This window comes from Protopterus annectens, chromosome 1.part1, assembly GCF_019279795.1.
Source record: "Protopterus annectens isolate FY-2018-M chromosome 1.part1, PAN1.0, whole genome shotgun sequence".
NCBI classification, from domain to species: domain Eukaryota; kingdom Metazoa; phylum Chordata; order Ceratodontiformes; family Protopteridae; genus Protopterus; species Protopterus annectens.
In genome coordinates, this window is record NC_056726.1 from 1084292256 (window position 1) to 1084312348 (window position 20093).

Genomic DNA, 20093 nt, shown 5'->3' on the forward strand with positions numbered 1-20093 from the left:
CTTGCAAAACCACCTCAGGAGTGAGCCTTAAGTCATGTAATGTGGGATGCACACTTGCAAAACCACCTCAGGAGTGAGCCTTAAGTCATGTAATGTGGGATGCACACTTGCAAAACCACCTCAGGAGTGAGCCTTAAGTCATGTAATGTGGGATGCACACTTGCAAAACCACCTCAGGAGTGAGCCTTAAGTCATGTAATGTGGGATGCACACTTGCAAAACCACCTCAGGAGTGAGCCTTAAGTCATGTAATGTGGGATGCACACTTGCAAATACATTAGTCATACATGTCACAAGTCCGTATATATTCTACATTTTACTTGATATATGGATGATGATTGATATCAAAATGTAACTACAGATCATAATTCCCAGCATGTTACCTCAAGATATTGTCAAACCAATTAATTTCTAAAAATTAGTACAATCTTTATCTGAGTAATTTGATCAGCTCTTTTGAAACTCTGTGATTAATTCTGCCTGAAGAATGACAAAAAAAATCAAAGAAATATTCACATTCTTGCTACTGAACTTTAAACACATCCTTTTTTGTCATACCTTCTCTGGTGTTTAACTCTGGTTTCAGCACTATGATGTAACATTTGGGTATAAATATGCAGACTAGTAAAGCACATGCAGATGACAGAATAGCAAATATCTCTACAACAACAACATATTTCCCCTTTGTGCTGAGGTAGGCAGGGATAAAAGAAAGCCAGACACAGAGAAATGTAATCATACTAAATGTGATGAACTGGGCTTCATTAAAACAATCTGGCAGCTTTCTCACCATGAAGGCAACGATGAAACAGACAGAGGCCAATATGCTCTGGTATCCTAGCATGCCATGAAACATTACTTTGGAGCCTTCGTTACATTCAGGTATCACTCGTTCTTTGTAGTATCCTATATTAAGCTCTGGGAATGGTGGATACAAAGACAACCAACAAATAATAATTATGGCCTGCCCTAGGGAGGAGAAAAAGACTATACAGTAAGCAATGTGTCTTCCCATTCCCTGTCGCAGAAAGCTTCCAGGCTTTGTAGCTCTGAAAGCAAGAACCACCATGATTGTTTTAGCAAGAACAGAAGAAACGCACATGGAAAAGCATAGCCCAAAGGCAGGCTGACGTACTAAACAGGTCACATGATTTGGATATCCAATGAAAACCATGGATGACAGAAAACACTGTGTGAGCACCACGAGTATGAAATAACTGAGGCTCCTGTTATTTGCTTTTACGATAGGAGTCTGACGAAATTTTACAAAAATGGTAAGCACTGTAAGAGGCACGAGTGAGAGGGAAATGGCACAGACTGTCAATACTGCTCCCAGTGAATCCTCAAAAGACAGGAAATCTGCTTCTTTAAAAAAACAAAAATCCTGCTTTACATTTGGCCAGTAATACGGAGGACACTTCATGCAGTCGGCACTGTCTGAGAAAACAAAAACAAAATTTACTTTATATTGCAACTAATTTCATTTAGGTTTTGTACATCTCAGATTTCATATAAACTATACTGAGCTTTACACATTTCAGCCATCATCATTTATTAGTTTGTGATTAATAAGTTTTGAGGCTATAATGTAAAAGTAGTAGTTTACCATATCTGAATATGGAAATATGTAAAACATGAAAATGAAAACTAAAACAGGCTTCAGTTGTATTAAGTTTTGAGGCTATAATGTAAAAGTAGCAGTTTACCAAATCTGAATATGGAAATATGTAAAACATGAAAATGAAAACTAAAACAGTCTTCAGTTGTATTAAGTTTTGAGGTTATAATGTAAAAGACCTGGGTCTGCCTCCATTCAGTTTATACTTGTGATAATCTAAGCAGTTTGCTACATTTTTTCATGGTCCCTTGTTCTGTCAAATCAAACATCTTATCAAAATTCTAATGTGAAAAAAAAACATATTCATGCATTCATTTTAGTTCCTTACTTACAATAGATTATTGTATTAGACACAAAATGACACGTTTCAGATTCTGATTAAAAAGTAAGTCAATAATTCAAATAAAGCAAATATATTAGCAAATTATATGTGTTTCATTTGCAAACAGGCAGTAATATTACAAGGTATGCTAAACAAATTGTCTTAGTAGACTAAATGACATGCTTCAATGATAAATCAGTGACATACCTTTCAACCTGTCAGCAAAAGATATCTGGACAAAACCAGAAACAATGGGGTGACAAAGGCTCAAATATAGGGACAGATTTTAAATATTGCTCCTATAGACTTAAAAAAATTGCTCGAGTAACAGGTTTTGCATTATTACATTTTTCTGAAGGATATAAAGTTTGAAACTGAAATGTCTGTCATTATTTAGTGACTTCAATCCTCAATGATTTCCCAGAAAACCACAGATTTTATGAAGAATAGACCAAAAATATGGGGCAAAAATCTGGACATTCTATAAAAATATGGGCAGTTGAGAGAAATGGGAACTAAATGCATCAAACACTTAATTATACTAGACATTTGGTAACATATTAATGAAGATATTCAATAAATGAAATGAAGAATATTATGGTACTATAGGAGACAGACTATTATGGTACTATAGGAGACAGACTATTGTGGTACTATAGGAGACAGACTATTATGGTACTATAGGAGACAGACTATTATGGTACTAAAGGAGACAGACTATTATGGTACTGTAGGAGACAGACTATTATGGTACTATAGGAGACAGACTATTATGGTACTAAAGGAGACAGACTATTATGGTACTGTAGGAGACAGACTATTATGGTACTATAGGAGACAGACTATTATGGTACTAAAGGAGACAGACTATTGTGGTACTATAGGAGACAGACTATTGTGGTACTATAGGAGACAGACTATTATGGTACTAAAGGAGACAGACTATTATGGTACTATAGGAGACAGACTATTATGGTACAATAGGAGACAGACTATTATGGTACTAAAGGAGACAAACTATTATGGTACTATAGGAGACAGACTATTATGGTACAATAGGAGACAGACTATTGTGGTACTATAGGAGAAAGACTATTATGGTACTAAAGGAGACAGACTATTATGGTACTATAGGAGACAGACTATTGTGGTACTATAGGAGACAGACTATTGTGGTACTATAGGAGACAGACTATTGTGGTACTATAGGAGACAGACTATTGTGGTACTATAGGAGACAGACTATTATGGTACTAAAGGAGACAGACTATTATGGTACTATAGGAGACAGACTATTGTGGTACTATAGGAGAAAGACTATTATGGTACTATAGGAGACAGACTATTATGGTACTAAAGGAGACAGACTATTATGGTACTATAGGAGACAGACTATTGTGGTACTATAGGAGACAGACTATTATGGTACTATAGGAGACAGACTATTGTGGTACTATAGGTGACAGACTATTATGGTACTATAGGTGACAGACTATTATGGTACTATAGGAGACAGACTATTATGGTACTATAGGAGAAAGACTATTATGGTACTAAAGGAGACAGACTATTATGGTACTAAAGGAGACAGACTATTATGGTACTATAGGAGACAGACTATTGTGGTACTATAGGAGACAGACTATTATGGTACTATAGGAGACAGACTATTGTGGTACTATAGGAGACAGACTATTATGGTACTAAAGGAGACAGACTATTATGGTACTATAGGAGACAGACTGTTATGGTACTATAGGAGACAGACTATTGTGGTACTATAGGAGACAGACTATTATGGTACTATAGGAGACAGACTATTGTGGTAGTATAGGAGACAGACTATTGTGGTACTATAGGAGACAGACTATTATGGTACTAAAGGAGACAGACTATTATGGCACTATAGGAGACAGACTATTATGGTACTAAAGGAGACAGACTATTATGGTACTATAGGAGACAGACTATTATGGTACTATAGGAGACAGACTATTGTGGTACTATAGGAGACAGACTATTGTGGTACTATAGGAGACAGACTATTATGGTACTAAAGGAGACAAACTATTATGGTACTATAGGAGACAGACTGTTATGGTACTATAGGAGACAGACTATTATGGTACTACAGGAGACAGACTATTATGGTACTAAAGGAGACAAACTATTATGGTACAATAGGAGACAGACTGTTATGGTACAATAGGAGACAGACTATTGTGGTACTATAGGAGACAGACTATTGTGGTACTATAGGAGACAGACTATTATGGTACTATAGGAGACAGACTATTATGGTACTAAAGGAGACAGACTATTATGGTACTGTAGGAGACAGACTATTATGGTACTATAGGAGACAGACTATTATGGTACTAAAGGAGACAGACTATTATGGTACTAAAGGAGACAAACTATTATGGTACTATAGGAGACAGACTATTGTGGTACTATAGGAGACAGACTATTATGGTACTAAAGGAGACAGACTATTGTGGTACTATAGGAGACAGACTATTGTGGTACTATAGGAGACAGACTATTGTGGTACTATAGGAGACAGACTATTATGGTACTAAAGGAGACAGACTATTATGGTACTATAGGAGACAGACTATTATGGTACAATAGGAGACAGACTATTATGGTACTAAAGGAGACAAACTATTATGGTACTATAGGAGACAGACTATTATGGTACAATAGGAGACAGACTATTGTGGTACTATAGAAGAAAGACTATTATGGTACTAAAGGAGACAGACTATTATGGTACTATAGGAGACAGACTATTGTGGTACTATAGGAGACAGACTATTGTGGTACTATAGGAGACAGACTATTGTGGTACTATAGGAGACAGACTATTATGGTACTAAAGGAGACAGACTATTATGGTACTATAGGAGACAGACTATTGTGGTACTATAGGAGAAAGACTATTATGGTACTATAGGAGACAGACTATTATGGTACCAAAGGAGACAGACTATTATGGTACTATAGGAGACAGACTATTGTGGTACTATAGGAGACAGACTATTATGGTACTATAGGAGACAGACTATTGTGGTACTATAGGTGACAGACTATTATGGTACTATAGGTGACAGACTATTATGGTACTATAGGAGACAGACTATTATGGTACTATAGGAGAAAGACTATTATGGTACTAAAGGAGACAGACTATTATGGTACTAAAGGAGACAGACTATTATGGTACTATAGGAGACAGACTATTGTGGTACTATAGGAGACAGACTATTATGGTACTATAGGAGACAGACTATTGTGGTACTATAGGTGACAGACTATTATGGTACTATAGGAGACAGACTATTGTGGTACTATAGGAGACAGACTATTATGGTACTAAAGGAGACAGACTATTATGGTACTATAGGAGACAGACTGTTATGGTACTATAGGAGACAGACTATTGTGGTACTATAGGAGACAGACTATTATGGTACTATAGGAGACAGACTATTGTGGTACTATAGGAGACAGACTATTGTGGTACTATAGGAGACAGACTATTATGGTACTAAAGGAGACAGACTATTATGGCACTATAGGAGACAGACTATTATGGTACTAAAGGAAACAAACTATTATGGTACTATAGGAGACAGACTGTTATGGTACTATAGGAGACAGACTATTATGGTACTACAGGAGACAGACTATTATGGTACTAAAGGAGACAAACTATTATGGTACTATAGGAGACAGACTGTTATGGTACAATAGGAGACAGACTATTGTGGTACTATAGGAGACAGACTATTGTGGTACTATAGGAGACAGACTATTATGGTACTATAGGAGACAGACTATTATGGTACTATAGGAGACAGACTATTATGGTACTATAGGAGACAGACTATTATGGTACTATAGGAGACAGACTGTTATGGTACTATAGGAGACAGACTATTGTGGTACTATAGGAGACAGACTATTGTGGTACTATAGGAGACAGACTATTATGGTACTATAGGAGACAGACTATTATGGTACTATAGGAGACAGACTATTATGGTACTATAGGAGACAGACTGTTATGGTACTATAGGAGACAGACTATTGTGGTACTATAGGAGACAGACTATTATGGTACTATAGGAGACAGTAATGGGGGATGGCATGCAAATACTGGTGCAGTATGAAAGGCCAAGAGAAGGAATGATACTGGAAAAGGTTCACAAACTGAGAGGTTATGAAAAGTTAAGACAAAATGTTTATTAGATCATTAGAGTTACAGACCTGGGTCAAGGGCAAACAGAGGAAATGGGTGAAGCAGATGAAACATAAAAGAACGGAAAGATACATGTAACTGACCAGTGAGCTGACAGTAGTAAGACATAAGAGTATAAATGTGTTTTTTTTCATCAAAAAGGCACTCCCATTTGAATCAAAATCTTCTTAGCACAAGGACTCAGAAAGTTAAATATTTGTTGAAGCTCACGTAGCACACGGACAAAAACAATTACAAATAAATTAGGATTGAATCCAGACTTGTAGAATTGTATGCCTCTCAGCTATATACTTAAAACCATCTCATACATGTTGGTTTAATCTGTAATGCAGATGTAAATCACTACAATACACAAGTCTTCAGAGCTGCACCGGTAACAAGACGTATATGCTTCACCTGTTTGATTTGAGATTTCTCCTTCAGAACAAGGGACACAGTCATAGCAACAAGATGGCTGACCCTGACGAATAGCCTGTCGATATCCCGGCTGGCAACGTTCAGTACAGGTGGACTGTGGGATCTGAGCAGTGAAATGAAAATGCAAATTAAAACGTCTCAGTACATCATAATCAGGAATAGATTTTTGTCTCATGCAAAGACATATTGTAAGCCTCATAAAATGTAATTACATCTAGAACTGTCTGATAGAACCATTATCAGTGTGATTAGTAGATCTGACTGATTAATAACTGCACTTCTGAGTGTATCTGTCTTTTTGAAAGTGCTTTCATATGTTCATTTTACTGAGTTATATAACCCTTGTCATATAACTAATTCATTTTGTGTATTGTTTGCAACTGCAAGTGTCCTGGTTTGTGGATGACAAATGTGTTTGAACAAGCCTACAAATTTATAAATAAAGTAAGAGCATTGTTAATTATCTATGGAGAACCTAGGTTTAAATAAAAAGTCATAAACATTTAGGTATAGGAGATGTCAGGCAATACCTAATAATGTTGGAGTGTATGAAGTATGTAGTTTTTACACTATGGAAGGATGTCAAGCCATATCTGTTCTTTGTTTCCTGACTGCTATGATCATACATATTAATAAGGGGGTTGGGATTAGAAATATCATGAAATGAGTGTGCTTGTGTTTCCTGACTGCTGTGATCATACATATTAATAAGGGGGTTGGGATTAGAATTATCATGAAATGTGTGTGCTTGTGTTTCCTGACTGCTGTAATCATACATATTAATAAGGGGGTTGGGATTAGAAATATCATGAAGTGCGTGTGCTTGTGTTTCCTGACTGCTGTGATTATACATATTAATAAGGGGGTTGGGATTAGAAATATCATTAAATGCGTGTGCTTGTGGTCCTTTAAGTAACTTTCACTGTTATTTTTCAACTTACACAACTGACTTGCACTGTCTTTGGAAATCTGAAGAGGTGCCTGAAAAAAAAACAAGTTTTCAAATTGCAGAACATTAGTTTCTTTTCTTTATTTTATTTAATTTTTTTTCAGGGCATTTTATACAGGTAAAACACAGAGACAGTTTCATAAGCCAAATACTCCAAGATTAATACCTCAGCGATAACTCATCTGTTTGTCTCACAGTGCTTTAATGCTTCATGTTATTTATAGGAAATAAAATGAACAACTAACTGCATATTACAGAAAATGACTAAACAATTTAATACTGAAATGTGCAGTTTTTCACTAGTAAAAATCATATAACTGAAGTCTGGTGGACGGAGTCTGTAAAGTTCGCAATAGCTATTTGTGGATAGAGCAGCACACGTAAAGAAAACTACAGTGGCCCCTGCTACAGACGTGATTCCAGAAGACATACTGAAGGCACACCAACTATTTAACTATGTAGTGTAGGATAATTAGGGATTCTGTGCATGCCAGTGTGATTCCCAACCATATCATGCTCACACAATGCAACTCAAATATGACAAACAGCTACACCAACTCCATTTCTGAATGCTCGGTGCATACATTACAGACTCCAAGGATTCATGCAAATACTATGGATTTTGGTGAACTCTATAGCAATACTGAAAAAAACATATAACAATGCAACCTGCTGTTAATATACTACAACAAGCAGCATCGATGCAGGCCATAAATGAGGATATGGCTATATATCCTAGAAGGTAGCCAGCTAGAGTCAGAGCAAGGTTGCAACTAAACCAGTTGTCAGACCAGGAAATAATCAACAGATACCAGGTAGACAGACAAATGGTTCAGGCTGTCAGTAACATTTGTGCCCCACATATGTTTGTGCAAACCCTGAAAGGAAACTCCATCCTCCGTGAAACCAAAGTTTGTCTCATTCTGGGTATACTCATCTGGGACATTCCAGAGACACATGGGAGATGCTGTGAGAGTATAACAGACAGCTGCCAGTTGTATCCTGGCAAAGTTCCTGGAAGCAGTGGGTACCAAGGTGAATGACTACATACACTTCCCATCCATACCCATGAAGTGGAGAAATTAAATGATTTGATGCAATCATCCCATTGCAGACTGAGAGAGAGAGAGAGAGAGAGAGAGAGAGAGAGACAGAGACAGAGACAGAGAGGCTTAAACTGTGAGCTTTGGCCAGCTAAGACCTGCATGCAATCAGTAGAACATATAAGTGAAGTTAAGTAAATCTTTATCTGCACTTTTTTCAAATAATACACAATTTAAATTAATTTGTTTGTGTTGCATTGAGCAATATCTAGCTGGAAGTTGTGACTCTGTTTTTTCAGTTAAGACTTGTTAAAAAACATGCATAGCCAGTGATAAGTGGGGGTAGTTCCCTTCACTGATATTCAGTTTTTCTGCCTTATAAAAGTGGTACAGTTTGAAATATTTTCTGCTTAAACTGTGAGCTTTGGCCAGCTAAGACCTGCATGCAATCAGTTGAACGTATAAGTGAAGTTAAGTAAATCTTTATCTACACCTTTTTCAAATAATACACAATTTAAATTAATTTGTTTGTGTTGCATTGAGCAATATCTAGCTGGAAGTTCTGACTCTGTTTTTTCAGTAGGTAGGTTTATCTACACTTTTTTCAAATAATACACAATTTAAATTAATTTGTTGTGTTGCATTGAGCAATATCTAGCTGGAAGCTGTGACTCTGTTTTTTCAGTAGGTCCCCACCCATCTTGGTGGCTTTGAAACTGCCTGCCCCTCTTGTATATTTGCACTTGGATACTCCTCCTGGGCCCATCTCATTTGCTCACTCAAAAAAAATTCTTCTTTTCATCTTTTTTTTACTGTATTTGTGTTTCTTCCTACTTTATTTTGCTTTTGCATCATCTTAAAAGTACTCAATTGTATTTATTACTGCTTGGTGTAATTCATTCTAAGCCTTTTAGTTTAAGCACTTGGGCTTCAGACTAGTTGTTTTACATTAAGAAGGTTTGTGGTCTGCACTGTAGTGGCAGAACAGGTAGCTTACATCCTTCTAAGTTGGGAACTGCTGATTGAGGGCTCAGTGTCTGTTATTCTAAAAGTGTATTAGTTCTGGTTTAAGCACTTGGGCTTTAGGCCAGTTATTTTACATTAAGAAGGTTCGTGGCCTGCACTCTTGTGGGAGGAGAGGCTGGACTCTGCCCTTCTGAGCTGGGAATTTCTGGTTAAAGGCTTATAGTGCCTGCATATTTGAACTGTTTCTTACTGAAATGGATACACCTTGTTTGCTGTAGCATAGACTAGATCCAGGCCTGCTGAATCTAGCTTTGTTTGTATGCTTGTTGCTTGTTTGCTTGTTATTTCCCTGAAATGCTAATTCCACCTAAAACGCGGCTTTTCAGCACTTCTGTGGATCCCTAGTGATATCTGCATTGCTTACTGTACTTATTTCCTTGTTTCACTTGAAAAAAAGTTACTGTTTTTCATTTTTGCATTTAAGTTGCCTGTAACACAGTCGCAGGCTACATACTCAATTGAGCTAGCCTCCTCTGTGTATTTAAAATAATTTAAGCTCTGCATTTCTGTTGTTTCTGAAAAAAAAAATTCCTTGTTTTCCTGCCTTTCTGAACTAGTCTAGTCCAGTTTTCAGGCTTTGCTGAATCTAGGACTGTGGTAAAGGTTCCTGTGTTGCCCATATCATACTTGGATAGTTAGGTGGCCTCCTTGTTCACTGTGAGAGAGGGAACTCTGAGCAGCCTATCTGTCCCTGTAGGAGTGGTCCCAGCCCAGCAACTTGTAGCTCATTGGCCATTTTGGGCTAATTTCTATCCTTTTTGATCTCCCTGGTATAAAAACTGCTTAGCGCAGTTTTGCGCGGGTTTGCGCACCACACAGCGCTGTTTAGCTGCAGTTAAACTATTCCAGGCTCCACGAAGACTGCACTTCGGTTTTTCCCTTGAAACCTGAAACACTTCAACCCAGCACTAGGAATAAGGCAATTTAAGACCGGCACTTACTAAAACTCACTAAAACTAGCACTAGCTTACAGCTTGCACTTCAGTCCTATACTCAGGAAGTATAAGGCTCTTTACTCATCCAGTCAGCAATACAGTCCCAACCATCTATTCAGGCATGTTCAATGGACAGCTTCAGGTCTGCTCTCCGGTCCAGCTAGTGAATTTGGGCATCCTGAGGCAATGTTATAATTGCCTCATGTACACAGACAACCCCATCCTCCTCCCAACCAACACAAACATATGTGAGAGATGCAGCTACACAGCCAAACTGGAGGCTAAGCTCTCTCAACCCACGACTGGATCAACCAGTCACAAGGAGAAGGGCAACACTAGCACCACATTACCAGACTCACATAGATCAGCCATAGCTGCACCAGAAAACAACTCTCAGAAACACGCAATAACATACTCGGAGGCTCTAAATAAGAACCTGCCTAAACAACAGAGACCTCCTAAGCATACACCCAAGCAACCCCCACCCCACAACAGAAACCAGGTAACACATACATCAAAACGTCAGTGTGCCAAGCAAAAACATCCACTAAGGCTAAATAACACACTAGTAATCGGTGATTCTATCATCAGGCACACAGACATCCCACTCACTAGACTGAACAAAGAGAAGGTTACCATAAGCTGCCTATCGGGTGCCAGAATTAACCACATAACACATGCACTCAGGTCACTCCACAGCAAGTACAAATATGACTCTGTCATTGCACATGTTGGCGTAAATGACCTGAGATGTACCTCCCCAGACTACATGAAAAGAGACATGGAGGAGCTCTCTGACCATGTAGCCCAGGCTGGTATGACTCTGACTCTGAGTAGCATCCTGCCCTCACCCAAAATGATGCCAGCATACAAAGAAAAAATGATCAGTTTCAACAACTGGTTAAACTACTGGTGTCATTCAAAGGGGATCCAGTACTTGTCAGCCTGGGACGACATGCTTGACAAGCCACATTGCTTTGCCAGAGATGGCTTGCACCTGTCGCCCCTGGGCTTTCGAATACTGGCCAAGACTCTTGCCGCCCCAATACTGCCTTTTTTAGGCAAGGCTCAAAAGACAAACCCACCCCCATAAACAACAATAATAAACAAAAACTGAGGGTAATGCTGCTCAACACCAGAAGTCTAAACCTCAAAATGCACACACTCAAGGCTCTTCTTAGTATGGAAGAAATCGATGTATGTGCAGTGACAGAAACCTGGTTCAAGGCTCCAGAGAGCACCCCAACACTACCAGGCTATAACTCCTACCATACCTTTAGGTCCCAAAACCAGGACCAGAACACAAAAGGAGGGGGTGTGTCCATATGCATGAAGAACACCCACACCTCCAAATTAATAGCACAGCACGTGGAATCTGAGACCATCCAAGTGCAATTGACAGTGGGTAGATTGACTGTTCAATTTATAGCTTGCTACAGATCTCCCACCTTGTCTCAGGACCCTCACGCAGCATTCCTGAGAACATTAGAAAGTATGAAAATTCTACCCAACACCATGCTACTGGGTGACTTCAACTATCCAAACATTGACTGGGAAAACTACTCAAGCTCAAACGCCCTAACCCAATGCTTCCTTGAGTTTATAAACTCAAACGCCCTTGAACAGCTAGTCACCACTCCCACAAGAGGTGACAACATACTGGACCTGGTCATGTGAGGTAAACTCGTCATTGGCAAGATCAGATCACAAACTAATCACACTGGGCATACACATCCCAACACCCCCCCCCCCCCAGTCAAGGAAATCAAGGTAAAAAACTTCTCTAAAGCAAACTTCACACTCCTCAAGACTGAGGTGGGAAGTTTCAAAGCTCCCAATCAAATGGAAAATGATGACCCATTGACAGAATCCTTTACAAGTGCATTCTATGAACACCTTCAAGAATGCATGGACCGAGCCATCCCAAGTAAAACCAAGACCAACTCCTCAAAAAAAGAAAAAGCCAGTCTGGTGGATCCTGGCCATAAATAAACTTTACAACAGAAGGAGGAAACTCCTGCAAGATAGAACAAAATTCCAAAATAAGACAGCATCTCTGATTAACATCAGTAAAAAACTGTGCTCCCTCATTAAATCATCCAAGACCAACTTCAAAACAAAAATAGCCAATGACTCTAAGGATAACCACAAGGCCTTCTTTAACTATGTCAAGAGTCTAGGGGCAAACTCTCATATGCCCCAAGCTAGTGCATAATGGCCATAAATACACTGAACCAACCGACATTGCCAACATCCTGGCTGACAAGTTCAGTGCAAACTTCAACCCCCCCTCCACCAAAGGGGCTAGCACCCATCCCAGAAGAATGTGGCACTCCAGATATCTCAGACACACAAATAAAGACAGCCCTTACAAAGGCCAAAAACACAGCATTAATGGGACCAGATGCTATCCCAGGTTGTGTCTTACACGAGCTTCAAAATGAACTAACCCCCCCATCTCAAATCACTTTTCAAACTCAGCTTCTCTACAGGCTATGTACCCAAAGAATGGCATACAGCAACAGTCATACCACTCCACAAAGGTGGTGCCACAACTGACCCTGGGAACTATCGCCCTATAAACTTGACTAGCTTGGTCTGAAAAGCCATGGAATGCATTATCATGGAGCTCATTAACAGGGACATTGGTAACCTCCAGACACTGGACCCCACCAAGTTCGGCTTTGTTAAAGGCAGATCTTGCCTCCTGAACTTGGTCGACTTCTTCGAAACAGTCACCAAGGCCATAGATGAAGGGAAGGTGGTCCACACAGCATATCTGGACATTGCTAAGGTGTTCAACACCATCCCACACTCAGGAATCATAGACAAACTCACCAGCTTAAATATTAACCTCTATGTCACGAGATAGGTTGCCAAATGGCTCTCAGACAGAACCCACATGGTAAGAGTGGCATGCGCCATCTCTGACTCTAAACCAGTCACAAGTGGAGACCCACAGTGCTCAGTCCTGGGACCCCTCCTGTTCGGTATATATTTCTCCGAAGTACAGGCAAAGGCGGAGGGACTGTGGCTAACCAAGTTCACAGATGACTGTAAATTGGGTGCAATAACTGACACTCCAGCTGACACAGACATCTTGCAAAAGGGTCTCACAGAGACAAACACCTGGTGTCAAAGTCATGGCCTCAAGCTAAATGCCAAAAAATGCATAGTAATCCCATTTGGAAAAAACAAAGTACCTACAAACTACCACATAGATGGGAATCCACTAAGTACAGAAGAAGTAATTAGGGACCTGGGTACCCAAGTAGTTAGCATGCTCTCCTTTGATAACCACATAGTCAAAATGGTCAGGAAATCCTTCTATGTGGCACACCTGATCACAAAGGGTTTCTCATCCAGCTGCAAGGAGGTGATTGTGCCCCTTTACTCCTCACTCATTAGGCCCATAATAGAGTACAATGCCCCATTTGGGATGTACCTCACTAGACACCTGCAACAACTAGAAAGACCACAGAAGTACCTCACTAAGAGGATTAAGGGCCTTAAACAATTACCCTATGAAGCATGACTAAAAAAGCTCCAGCTCTTCTCAGTCACTTACCGTCTGCTCAGAGGTGACCTATGCCTGACCTATAGGGCCATGTCAAACCCTGAACTGATGGACATGCTTCACCTCAAAAAAACGAGATCCCTCAGAATCACTCGTTCTAGTGATTTGAACCTATGTACAACAATAAACAGGACATGCTGGAGAGATAGATTCCTGTCCCAGCGACACCCCTCACTCTGGAATAGAATCCCAAGCCATATTCGACAGAGCTCCTCTCTGACCCTTTTCAAGAGAAATCTTGATGAGTGGATGGGTAATCGTAAGTTCTACCCTGGGATCACTTCAGGAACCCTGTTGACAGAGGCCCAGGTTACTAATCTAATGGGGAGGCGAAAGCCATCACTCTGTGGCTAGGCTTATAAATGCCCATGGGCAGATAGCCTAGTACTTACCTATGAACCTATGAGTGCAAGATCAGTGCAGGAGCTCAAGCAGGCAATATGTCTGCTGTGCAATCCAGGAACAGTCTGCAGGGGAGTGCATGAGTACTCCTGCACTACTCTTACACTGAATAAGCCCTGGTATGCAAATCACCCCATTTTAAGGTGAAATCCATGCAAATGAGGTGATTTTTGCAATCCAGGAAACTTGCAGCAATCCATGCAAGACTAGTGCTATCTGCAGTAATGTAGTCGGTTAGTAACCAAGTACATTTCTGAAAATCCAAAACAGAGCTATGACATCTCCAAATAAAGGCTGCATATTATGTAGTAAGCATGCCAATGGCCAAGTATAAGGCCACTGGCATTGCAAACAATACAAAAAATAAAAAAACTTTTTTTTTCTGCTGATCTCGGCTTTTTAAGAGTAGGGCAGTGGCGCGCAAATGGGATTGGGGGGGAATAATAAAATAAACCTAAAATAAGCATTCTAACTAAAATAACTATTCTAGGATCGGGGGGGGGGTAATAAAATAAACCTAAAATAAGCATTCTAACTAAAATCACTATTCTACCATGCAAGTCAGTTGCAGGCAGAAGACAAAAGGCCGGTAAGTAGTGGTTGCTAAGGGGGGGGGGGGGTTCAGTGTGAGACATGTAACTATGCATTTGCAGGCAATCCTATGCAAATGAGGGGAAGGATAGTGAATCCCAGTTTTCCCCAACATGTGAGTCAGGTCCCAACAGTGTAAGAGCAGGAATAGCTTGGTGGAAGCCCAGGAGTTAGGTGACATCATGAGTGGTGTCAGGCATACTGTAAGCGGATTGGAGCCCTGTGGCTCAGGTTTGCTCCTAGCTTAGCATAGCTAAGCTAGGGGGTGTGTGTCAACCTGTTAGCACTCTTTACAAAGTCTAAGTGGGTGTGCGTGCTGCGCACCAGTTTTTACAGGAGGAAAAAGAAGTTAAACAGGAAATAGCAGCAGTGTGCACATTTGATCACTCTGTTTGCGCAGCACAAACGGGCTTAAACAGGAAGGCAATGCAAAGAGAAAACAGCAGTAGGAAGGTAATCTAGCAGAACTAGCATAGCTGGCAGGTGAAATGTATCAGAATCAGTCAATTACACAGGCAGCAGACTAGCCCAGTCCAGAACACAGCTATAAATTATGCAAACACCTACCCCTCAGTTTTTTCCCACACTCTACGCCACTGGTATATACAAGTGAGGAAATTTTAACAAACAAACCTACAAAATGAGAAGGGCTGCAGCAGGCAACATAGAACAACATGTGCAAGAGGCGGAGGGTGGTGAGAATGCGAATGCTGCTGATCAACACACAGTGAGGAGACAGAGAAGAGTGTACAGACCCAGGATAACCTATCAGGGGCTACATGAGCTGGAGATAGTGGAGCTCTATAGGGTGGACAGAGACCTCCTACAGCAAACTGGTGAGCTGTGCCGGTCACACCTGACACACCAATCTGACTGAGGGCAATCCATCCCAGTGGATACCAACGTATGTGTAGGCCTAGGAATGCTAGCCACAGGTACTTCCCAAAGCTCAATTGGGGATATCATGGGGATCTCAAAGGCATCAGCATCCAGAGCATTCCACCATTTCCTGGATGCCATGTCAGCACATGCCAGTGAGCACGTATATTTCCTCAACACCTGTGAGGTGTTGGCCAGCAATATGTGTCTCTTCCACCAAATAGCAGAATCCCCTGAGGTGGTGGGTGCTATAGACTGCATGCTCATATGCATCAAAACACCACCTGGTGATCAAGGTAGGGCCTACATCAACCACAGGCAATCCCCTCCATCAACTGCCAGATTGTCTGTATGCCCAGGGCATTATAATGAATGTGTGTGCTGGCTGCCCTGGAAGCTATGACGATTCCCACATATGGCATCTGATGCAGCTGTACCAGAGATTTGCCAATGGGGACATCCCCTACGGTCACCTAGTGGGGGATGCTGGTTACACAATGGAGCCGTGGCTGATGACACCCATCAGAAATGCACACACACCTGAACAAGAACACCATAATGAGGCACACGCACAGACCAGACTTATAATAGAGCGTGTGTTTGGGATGCTTAGGTCATAGTTCTGGTGTCTGGACACATCTGGTGGAGCCTTGCAGTACTCTCTAGCTACATGTACCCAAATTGTCATGGTATGTGCTATGCTACACAATATGATTCAGCAGAAACAGCTGCAGCAGGAACAGCACGGAGCAGGGCCACACAGTCCCTCACCAATGCCAAGGCCTGCACAGGCACAGAGTGACTCAGAGGAGGAACAACCTGAGCCTGCCTCAGTAGGCAGATGGAAGCATGCCCAGTTTACCGAGGCAGCAGCAAAGAGACAATGCATAGCACATACACTGACACAGTAGGGACCCAGGGGAATGACACCTCTCTCTGACTCACACATACAGTAAAAGGGATGCCAAATATGACACTACCTGTGCTCAACCATTTATATGGAGTGTACCATGTGCATCCAACATAGGCAACCCTCCAGCACCATCCGCAAGTCTGGCACACCCTCAAGATAAGTTAATCAACCTACCATTTGCCAAATGGAGTAGAATGTGTCATTACCTGTATCTATGGTATAGATGTGAGCATGCAAGGAGATTGGGTGGCTGAATGTGATGGCAGCAGACAGTAGACACCCACAGTGGCACCATGACATCTGTAACACATACTGGACTCAACATAATAGCCAGTAGTACGCAGGGTGACAAAACCCACTGCAGGAAATGTACTGAGCAACATGTGTGTCCATATGACTCACACATGCCAGTCAATGCGTTTCATATTCCCAACAACAGTCCCAGCCAGCAGAACAGATGTAGACAAACACAAACAGAGCCTGTGCTGTGGCCCCTGAATGATGGCTATGGTTAACCTCCCCCCCAGGCCTACAAAGACAGACTACAGCAGGTCAGGCAGTGGGATGTTAGTTCTGAAGGGTAGGAAGTCAGACACTAATATGTAGGGCAACAAAGCTATGATCTGTAGTACACTGGTATGCCTCTAGTTGGCATGATAGGTAAGAATACAGAATGAAATGGAGTACCTGACATACCAGTACAGTCATAGCAAATGTGTACAAGTGTCAGGTGTGCCCCCCCCATCCAATGTAGTAATGTAATAACAGTCAGGTGTGCCCCCCAATCCTGTGTAGAAATGTAGAAATAGTCAGGTGTGCCTCCATCCTACATAATTTAATAACAGTCAGGTGTGCCCCCCATTCCTGTGTAGAAATGTAGAAATAGTCAGGTGTGCCCCCCATCCTACATAGTAATGTAATAACAGTCAGGTGTGCCCCCCCAATCCTGTGTATAACTGTAATAGTCAAGTGTGCCCCCCCCCAATCCTGTGTATAAATGTAATAGTCAGGTGTGCCCCACCATCCTATGTAGAAATGTAGTAACAGTCGGGTGTGCCTGTGTAGAAATGTAGAAACAGTCAGGTGTGCTGCCCCCTGCTATGCAGAAATGTAGTAACAGTCAAAGCCAAATGATCGATGGATACCCTGCAGAGACAGCATGCTACCTGTCGGTGTACAACACAAAGGTCAGCACTGCAGAACAAACTACCTAGACTCGATCCACACATTCAATACAGATGGCCATACTGGGCATGCTCACACACACAGTGAAATGAAGGCAATGTCAGTCAACAACATACTGAAAAGTCATACTGGGCATGCTCACACACTTAAACACATGATGGCCATGTCTGCAAACACCAGTGGACCAGACATATCTGCAAGTTCTATTTGTTAGTGCAGACACTCATCAGTATGCACCACTCATGCCTTGCACACACAGTGGATAGGACTTCAGACATATATGTCAGGACAACACATTATAATAAGCCAAAGGTAGACGTACATAGATGTGTGGAAGAGGGTGACTGTGACAGGCAGCCTTCCAGGCCTGTTCCACCCAGCACACAGTCAAAGGACCCCAAACACATGAGGTGCAGATATCGCTCACTGCAGATACTAGCCACCAGTATCTGCCAGCATTACAGAATATGTGGTGCACGTGCCAGCTGTGCAACATGACTGTACAAGGAAGTAGTCATCTAGCAGCTGTATACATGTACCTGTGAAATATGACCCTATGTGTGCTCGCATGTGGCGTGTCAACCCCTAGATGAATGGGCTATGGCCCATGCACACACACTGCCCTCTCCATAGCCCTACTATGACAAGCCTGCTGAGGTCATCCACTGTGAAATACACCTTTGGGAGTGTTGTAGCCGAATAATCTCTGTGGCATGTCCCATAAGTTCATACTGCTGTAGTATGATAAATTAGTTAGGTAGGAGTTCTAATCCCAGACTTGGTAACTTGTGTGTGAGTGTGTGTTTGTGTGCGTTTCTGACTGTACAGAGAGCAATGCTTTTTAGTGTACTCACGCTCCCTACAATTCATATACTTAACTTTGGCAAGGCTGCTGATGTCATCCACCTAGAAATACACCTGTGGGAAGGTTGTAGTCCAGTAATCTCCATAATGTGTGCCATAACTGCATACTGCAATAGTGTGATTTAGAACTCTGGTAGAGTTCCATCCTCACCTATGGCAGTTCTGGGTGTTTTGTGTGTGTTTCAATGTCTGTGTACAGAGCAATGCATTATAGGCTAGTCACACTCAACACATTTCAAATGCCCTACTTTGGCAATCCTGCTGATGTCATTCATTGTGAAATACAACTTTGGGGAAGGAGATTTCCAGTAATCCCTGTGGTGTGTCCTATAACAGCTCCATGCTGTAGTGTGATATAGACCACTGTTAGGGGTTCTATACCCACACATGTCAGTTGTGGATGTTTTGTGTGTGTGCCACTGTCTGTGTAGAGAGCAATGCATTTTAGGCTACTCACACTCACTACAGTTCGAAAGTTCTACTTTGGCAATCGTGCTGATGTCATCCAATGTGATATACACCTTTAGGGAAGGAGTACTCCAATAATCTCCATGGTGTGTACTATAACTGTGTAGTGTAATAAACTAGTTAGGTAGGGGGTTCTACTCCCAGACATGATAGGTGTGTGTGTGTGTGTGTGTGTGTGTGTGTGTGTGTGTGTGTGTGTGTGTGTGTGTGTGTGTGTTTGTAACTCGTATCCTGTGTGGAGGTAGTTGTGAGTGTGTGACAACTCTGGCCAATGTAGAGCAGGTTTTGCATATTTCTTGTATGGTGGCCCTACTATATATATCACAATGTCCACCGTACAAGGATAACAGATGTGAAATAGCTTGGGGGCTGGGGTGCAAAACCATACCCATACATGTGACATCAAGGCCAGGCAATCAAAGGTAGCAACCCCAGTATTACCCAGAGCACACTCTCAACCCATGTCTCATACACACATACATGCCTAGGCAACAGCCAATATGTGGGGAGTACACTGCATATTGGCCACTGATAGTAACTATGGAGTGATAGCAGTGGGCTACACAGGGCATGGCACTCTGTCCATCTGTCCAATATGCATGTACATGCAGACAATTCCCCTTCCCCATGCTCCCCA

At 41.4% G+C, this 20093-nt stretch overlaps 1 protein-coding gene across 1 annotated transcript; it reads right to left on the reverse strand.

Moving 5' to 3' along the window:
• Positions 1-340: 340 nt before the first annotated feature.
• Positions 341-6721, reverse strand: LOC122813611 (vomeronasal type-2 receptor 26-like). The gene is made up of 2 exons (XM_044086030.1): positions 6604-6721; positions 341-1437 (listed from the first exon to the last, which is right to left on the reverse strand). The coding sequence occupies exon 2, from the start codon at positions 1421-1423 to the stop codon at positions 524-526; it is 900 nt and encodes a 299-aa protein (XP_043941965.1). The 5' UTR covers positions 1424-1437; positions 6604-6721; the 3' UTR covers positions 341-523.
• Between the last annotated feature and the right edge of the window lie 13372 nt (positions 6722-20093).

Excerpts from the sequence above, each read along its gene's own strand:
- LOC122813611 (XM_044086030.1), bottom strand. The coding sequence starts at position 1,423 with ATGAAGTGTCCTCCGTATTACTGGCCAAATGTAAAGCAGGATTTTTGT.